Source organism: Triticum dicoccoides, chromosome 5A, assembly GCF_002162155.2.
Source record: "Triticum dicoccoides isolate Atlit2015 ecotype Zavitan chromosome 5A, WEW_v2.0, whole genome shotgun sequence".
In the NCBI taxonomy this organism is placed as follows: Eukaryota; Viridiplantae; Streptophyta; class Magnoliopsida; order Poales; family Poaceae; genus Triticum; species Triticum dicoccoides.
In genome coordinates, this window is record NC_041388.1 from 689,804,778 (window position 1) to 689,812,981 (window position 8,204).

Consider the following 8,204-nt stretch of genomic DNA (forward strand, 5'->3'; position numbering starts at 1 on the left):
CTAAAAAGAAGGTAGAGTCCACACTTTTGTAGCAACCTGCATATTCGCGTCAAAATCCCTCACTTTTTTTGTCCATTCCCTGCCGCTCTCCATCCAATTCTCGCTCTTTTCTCCCAACCTCTCCTTTCTTCCGCCGCTGACGCATAGAACCATCGAAGATGAAGACGGTGAAGGTGCCGGAGGATCCAAACATCATGCTCGCCCCGAAAATCAGCTCGGCTACGCGCGTAAACTCGTTGCGTCAAAGCAAAGGCCGCAAAATAGGAGAAACTCAAGAGACGGTTGGGTGGTGGCCGCGGTGGTCGTGGCGGACATCGCCATACTTGCCCTTTTTTGGTTGTGATCCGGCATGTGATCTGGCACTGATGTGATCCAATGTGCCGTGTGGATCGGACTAATTTGAATTTAAAATTGCACTTTACTGATGGACATATACATGTTAACGTTGGATGGCGGTCTTCTCCATCCGTGTCCCCGTGAACGGACATGGAAGAAATTTGCGGGTCGCTTCCCTTAGTTTGTGTATTTGTAACCTATGGCATATCCTGGACTGGACGGATGACCAATGCGACGAGATCATCATGCCACGTATCGATAAGGGGAACCGCAAAGTTCGCACAGCTCTCTGTACTTGTGTGCTATGTCTTCCCGTTCAAGTTTCGTACTAGTGCAGGTGCAACACACCGGCTACACAGGAGAAGAGAATCTCAAGAGTGCTCCCACAAGCTCATGCCGCCATCCTGGTCGTCGTCCACCGCCGTCGCCGCGCCCAGCCTCGGCGGGCTCATCATCAGCCCCTCCGCCATGCTCGCCAGCAGCCGCGGCATCTCGAAGACGTCATCCTCGTCCACGACGCGGCCCTGTTCACCCGCACCGCAGCTCCCGGAGCTGCCGCCGGCGTCGACAACCATTGCCGCAGCCGCGGCCGCGGCCGCCCGTATGTCGTCCGGCGCGCACGAGACCGGCGCGGGCCGCGTCAGCGCCTCGCCGGGGAAGTTGAGCGCGGGGCCGGCGGCCTGGGCGCCCCGCAGCGCCAATGCGGCGACGTCGTACGCGGCGGCGGCCATCTCGGGCGTCCGGTACGTGCCCAGCCAGATCCTGCTGGCCTTGCCCGGCTCCCGGATCTCCGACACCCACTTGCCGCCCCTGAACCGGATGCCCCGGTACACCGGGTGCCTCGTGTCCGCCCGCGCCCGCCTCCCCGTCAGCGCCACGCCCGCCTCCTCCCGCTCCTCCGCCATCCGCACACGACAATGGCAGTTGCAGGCCGTGATTGTGTGATGATACTCGGATCACGGCGAGGGTTTAAAAACAGAGTGGCCGGTGGTGCCAATGGCGGTGAGAAACAGGAAAGAATTTCAGGGACGCGTCTCTCCTGGTTGCTTCCTTTGCTAGGGATTAGCTGGGGAGCACAAGAGAGCATAAAGTTCAGATGATCTTTCTTGGCGGGTGGTCGAATGGCGAGCCGCCACGTCGGGGCCGTCCTAGGTTGTTAAGAATGTCATTAGTGCGTCGCCTTTACAGGTCTGTTAAGAATATCCGGTGAGCACACGTGTTGATCTGCCAGTGTCACTCCGGTTGACTGGGGATAGTTTAGTGGGTCAGAGGATCACTGTCAGGTTGACTCGTTCTACCGGAGCCCCGACCGACGACAGTACCATGCATGATCATAATCCACCACAGGGAAGATGGAAGGGATGAAGGGGCAGAGGTTATTAAAATAGCAAAAAATTCAAAAAAAATCTAATTTTCTTGTGGTGCAAAATGGTCATGTGCGTGATGTCCTTGCAAAATTTGATGAAGTTCGGACATTCAAGAAGCTCGTGACAAAAAAAGACAAAGTTTAGGCATGTGAGAAAGTTTAGGCTTCTTGGATCTGGTAGCCAGGGAATGGGCTAAGGGTGCAGGAGGTAGGACTGCGGTCGAGCGTTGGCAGAATAAGTTGAGACACTTGAGAAGTTTTTTGCGTGGGTGGGCTAAGAATCTTAGTGGGATGTATAAGGTTGAAAAGGAGAGGCTCCTTACACTTATTCAATCCCTGGACCTCAAAGCCGAGTCCACGATTCTTCCTGCCACGGAGCTTCATGCAAAGCTTGAGGCGGAGATGAGATTGAAAGAGCTTCTCCGTGAGGAGGAATTGAAGTGGGCTTTGCGGGCTAAGGTTCGCAAAGTCGTTCAGGGGGACGCAAATACAATTCTTTCACATGATCACTAATGGCAATCATAGAAAGAAGAGAATCTTCCAGCTTGAACAAGATGAAGGGACGATTCTAGGACAAGAAAACCTAAAACTCTACATTACCGAATACTATAAGCAGTTGTTTGGACCTCCGGAGGATAGTTGTGTATCCCTGGATGATTCTAGGATTGAGGATGTGTCTCAACTTGCTGCTGATGAGAATGACATTTTCACCGCCCCATTTACGGAGAAGGAGGTGTTTGATGCTATTTCCCAGATGAAAAATAATAAAGCTCCTGGGCCGGATGGTTTTCCGGCGGAGTTTTATAAAAAATGCTGGCACATTATTAAGGGGGGTTTGTTACCGATGTTCCATGATTTATTCTCGGGATAGCTTCAGCTATTTCACCTGAATTTTGGAACAATAACCCCGCTTCCTAAGAAAACAGAGGCTATGAGGATTGAGCAGTTCAGGCCGATCTGCCTCCTCAATGTTAGTTTCAAAATTTTCACCAAGGTTGGGACTAATAGGCTCACGCAGATTGCGCATTCTGTGGTGCAGCATTCCCAAACTGCTTTCATGCCGGACAGAAACATCCTAGAAGGGGTTGTGGTCCTTCATGAAACGCTCCACGAAATTCACTCAAAAAAACTAGATGGAGTCGTTTTTAAGGTGGATTTTGAAAAAGCGTACGATAAAGTCAAATGGCCTTTCCTTCAACAGGCATTGCGTATGAAAGGCTTTGATGAAACCTGACGACATCAGGTCGAGTCGTTTACGTAAAAAGGGAGGGTTGGAACTAAGGTAAATGACGACATAGGTCATTATTTCCATACACATAAGGGCCTGAGGCAAGGAGATCCGATGTCCCCTATTATGTTCAACATTGTAGTTGATATGTTGGCAACTTTGATAGGAAGGGCTAAGGAGGCTGGACAGGTGGGTGGACTGGTACCTCGTCTTGTTGATGGTGGTGTGTCTATCTTACAATACGTCGATTATACGATCATCTTTATGGAGCATGACTTAGAAAAAGCGAGAAATATGAAGCTGGTGTTATGCTTATTTGAACAATTGACAAGGTTAAAGACTAATTTTCACAAAAGCGAATTGTTCTGTTTTGGTAGAGCCAATGACGAACAAGAGGCTTATAGGCAATTGTTTGGGTGTGATTTGGGGACTACCTTTTACGTACCTAGGAATACCAATCCACCATCGTAAGTTGACAAACAGAGAATGGAAGTGTATCGAGGACCGCTTTGAAAAGAAACTGAGTTGTTGGAAGGGTAAGCTCATGTCATATGGAGGTCGGTTAATTCTGATAAATTCGGTCCTCACGAGTATGCCTATGTTTCTCTTGTCGTTCTTCGAAGTCCCAGTTGGAGTAAGGAAAAGACTGGACTTTTATCGATCTCGCTTCTTTTGGCAGAGCGATGAACTCAAAAGAAAATACAGACTCGCCAAGTGGGATATTATATGTCGACCGAAAGACCAAGGGGGTCTTGGCATTGAGAACCTTGAGGTCAAGAACAGATGTCTTCTCAGCAAGTGGCTGTCGAAGTTATCCATCGAGACCGATGCCACTTGGGCGCAGATTCTCCGTAGCAAGTATCTTCATTCCAAAACTTTGTCCCAGGTGATTGCGAGGCCGACTGACTCACCTTTTTGGAAAGGTCTTATGAGAGTCAAAGTAGCCTTCTTTAATAGGACAAAGTTTGTTATCGGTAACGGAACTACCACACGATTCTAGGAGGATACTTGGCTAGGAGAGACCCCCTTTGCGATTCAATATCCGTCTCTTTATGGTATTGTTCAACGACGTGATGTCTTTGTTGCAATGGTACTACAATCTATTCCCCTTAATATTCAGTTTAGAAGAATGCTAGCTGGCAATCGTTGGGAACAGTGGCTTCATCTAGTGAGCAGACTGATGGAGGTTCAGCTGTCTCAACAGCCCGATAAATTACGCTGGAAGCTTACTAGGTCTGGAGAGTTTACAGTTAAATCAATGTATATTGATGTTATCAACTCAAGCTCTATTCCTAGATACAAACATGTTTGGAATGTCAAAGTGCCTTTGAAAATTAAAGTGTTTATGTGGTTTGTACATAAACAAGTAATATTAACCAAAGATAACTCGGCAAAGCGTAATTGGATAGGACCTACTAGGTGTAGTTTCTGTGATCGGGAAGAAACTATCAAACACTTTTTTCTTGATTTCCCGTTGGCCAAAATTTTATGGCGTACGGTCCACATTGCGTTTAATATTACTCCTCCGAGTTCTGTCGGCACGTTATTTGGAACGTGGCTTAACGGGATAGAGTCCGAACTAGCGAGACATATTTGAGTAGGAGTATGTGCTTTATTGTGGGCAGTCTGGAACTGCAGAAATGATTTGGTTTTTAATAGAACAACAAATATTCATTTTTTGCGGGTTATCTTCCGAGCCACTATGTTGATCCGTATGTGTTCGCTACTCACTCCAACGGAGGCCAGGGAGCGTTTGGTTACTGGATCTATCCGCTGGAAGATGGTAGCATGGGATATATTCAACCGGTTTGGATGACGGTCATGTAATATGATAGGCAATTAGTTTACCTATCTCTCTTATGCCAGCCGGTTGTGGCTTTTTGTGGCTAGTTTGTCTCTAGCTATTCTTGGAAATATGCCCTAGAGGCAATAATAAATTAGTTATTATTATATTATATTTCATTGTTCATGATAATTGTTTATTATCCATACTAGAATTGTATTGATAGGAAACTCAGATACATGTGTGGATACATAGACAACACCATGTCCCTAGTAAGCCTCTAGTTGACTAGCTCGTTGATCAATAGATGGTTACGGTTTCCTGACCATGGACATTGGATGTCGTTGATAACGGAATCACATCATTAGGAGAATGATGTGATGGACAAGACCCAATCCTAAGCCTAGCACAAAGATCGTGTAGTTCGTATGCTAAAGCTTTTCTAATGTCAAGTATCATTTCCTTAGACCATGAGATTGTGCAACTCCCATATACCGTAGGAGTGCTTTGGGTGTGCCAAACGTCACAACGTAACTGGGTGGCTATAAAGGTACACTACAGGTATCTCCAAAAGTGTCTGTTGGGTTGGCACGAATCGAGACTGGGATTTGTCACTCCATGTAAATGGAGAGGTATCTCTGGGCCCACTCGGTAGGACATCATCATAATGCGCACAATGTGACCAAGGAGTTGATCACGGGATGATGTGTTACGGAACGAGTAAAGGGACTTGCCGGTAACGAGATTGAACAAGGTATCGGATACCGATGATCGAATCTCGGGCAAGTACAATACCGCTGGACAAAGGGAATTGTATACGAGATTGATTGAATCCTCGACATCGTGGTTCATCCGATGAGATCATCGTGGAACATGTGGGAGCCATCATGGGTATCCAGATCCCGCTGTTGGTTATTGGTCGGAGAATTGTCTCGGTCATGTCTGCATGGTTCCCGAACCCGTAGGGTCTACACACTTAAGGTTCGGTGATGCTAGAGTTGTTATGGGAAATAGTATGTGGTTACCGAAGGTCGTTCGGAGTCCCGGATGAGATCCCGAACATGACGAGGAGCTCAGGAATGGTCCGGAGGTGAAGATTGGTATATTGGACGAAGGGTATTGGAGTCCGGAATTGTTCCGGGGGTACCAGGTGATGACCAGCGTGTCCGAAAGGGGTTTCGGAGGCCCCGACAAGCGTTGGGGGGCCTTATGGGCCAAGGGGAGAGGGCACATCAGCCCACTAAGGGGCTGAGCGCCCCTCCTACCCCATCTCACGTAACCAGGAGAGGTGGGGGCGCCACCCCTAGGGCAGCCGCCCCTCCCGGCTTGGGGGGCAAGTTTCCTAGGGGGTGGGGGCGCCCAAACCCATCTAGGGTTTCCCTTGTGGCCGCCGCCCCTCCCCTAGGGAACCCTAGGGCGCCTCCCCCTCCTCCCTTCCCCCTATATATAGTGAGGGAGAGAGATGGCAGCCGAACCCTTCCCCTGGCGCAGCCCTCTTCCTCCTCCAACACCTCATCCTCCTCCGTAGTGCTTGGCGAAGCCCTGTCGGAGAACCACGAGCTCCATCACCACCACGCCGTCGTGCCGTCGGAGTTTTCCCTCAACTTTTCCTCTCACCTTGCTGGATTAAGAAGGAGGAGACGTCTCCCAACCGTACGTGTGTTGAACGCGGAGGTGCCGTCCGTTCGGCGCTAGGATCATCGGTAATTTGGATCACGACGAGTACGACTCCATCAACCCCGTTCACTTGAACGCTTCCGCTTAGCGATCTACAAGGGTATGTAGATGCACTCCCCTTCCCCTCGTTGCTAGATTACTCCATAGATTGATCTTGGTGATGCGTAGAAAATTTTAAATTTCTGCTACGATCCCCAACAGTGGCATCATGAGCTAGGTCTATGCGTAGTTTCTATGCACGAGTAGAGCACAAAGCAGTTGTGGGCGTCGATTTTGTCAATTCACTTGCCGTTACTAGTCTTATCTTGATTCGGCGGCATCGTGGGATGAAGCGGCCCGGACCGACCTTACACGTACTCTTACGTGAGACTGGTTCCACCGACTGACATGCATTAGTTGCATAAGGTGGCTAGCGGGTGTCTGTCTCTCCCACTTTAGTCGGATCGGATTCGATGAAAAGGGTCCTTATGAAGGGTAAATAGAAATTGGCATATCACGTTGTGGTTTTGGCGTAGGTAAGAAACGTTCTTGCTAGAAACCTATAGCAGCCACGTAAAAACTTGCAACAACAATTAGAGGACGTCTAACTTGTTTTGCAGCATGTGCCGTGTGATGTGATATGGCCAAAAGGATATGATGAATGATATATGTGATGTATGAGATTGATCATGTTCTTGTAATAGGAATCACGACTTGCATGTCGATGAGTATGACAACCGGCAGGAGCCATAGGAGTTGTCTTAATTTATTTATGACATGCGTGTCAACATAAACATCATGTAATTACTTTACTTTATTGCTAAAGCGTTAGCCATAGTAGTAGAAGTAATGGATGACGAGACAACTTCAAGAAGACACGAGGATGGAGATCATGATGATGGAGATCATGGTGTCATATGCCGGTGACAACGATGATCATAGAGCCCCGAAGATGGAGATCAAAAGGAGCAAAATGATATTGGCCATATCATGTCACTATTTGATTGCATGTGATGTTTATCATGTTTTACATCTTATTTGCTTAGAACGACGGTAGCTTAAATAAGATGATCCCTCACTAAAATTTCAAGAAAAGTGTTCCCCCTAACTGTGCACCGTTGTGAAGGTTCGTCGTTTCGAAGCACCACGTGATGATCGGGTGTGATAGATTCTAACGTTGGAATACAACGGGTGTTGACGAGCCTAGCATGTACATGTTGGAAATATGCCCTAGAGGCAATAATAAAAGTATTATTATATTTCATTGTTCATGATAATTGTCTTTTATTCATGCTATAACTGTATTATCCGGAAATCGTAATACACGTGTGAATACATAGACCTCAATATGTCCCTAGTGAGCCTCTAGTTGACTAGCTCGTTGTGATCAACAGATAGTCATGATTTCCTGGCTATGGACATTGGATGTCGTTGATAACGGGATCACATCATTAGGAGAATGATGTGATGGAGAATGATGTGATGGACAAGACCCAATCCTAAGCATAGCACAAAGGTCGTTTAGTTCATTTGCTAGAGCTTTGCCAATGTCAAGTATCTCTTCCTTAGACCATGAGATCGTGTAACTCCCGGATACCGTAGGAGTGCCTTGGGTGTATCAAACGTCACAACGTAACTGGGTGACTATAAAGGTGCATTACAGGTATCTCCGAAAGTAGCTGTTGGGTTGACACGGATCGAGACTGGGATTTGTCACTCCGTATGACGGAGAGGTATCTCTGGGCCCACTCGGTAATGCATCATCATAATGAGCTCAAGGTGACCAAAGTGTTGGCCACGAGATCATGCATTACGGTACGAGTAAAGTGACTTGC

At 47.7% G+C, this 8,204-nt stretch overlaps 1 protein-coding gene across 1 annotated transcript; it reads right to left on the reverse strand.

Moving 5' to 3' along the window:
* Positions 1-707: 707 nt before the first annotated feature.
* LOC119300466 (ethylene-responsive transcription factor ERF025-like) lies at positions 708-1,241 on the reverse strand. Its single transcript, XM_037577412.1, has one exon. The coding sequence runs from the start codon at positions 1,239-1,241 to the stop codon at positions 708-710; it is 534 nt and encodes a 177-aa protein (XP_037433309.1).
* Between the last annotated feature and the right edge of the window lie 6,963 nt (positions 1,242-8,204).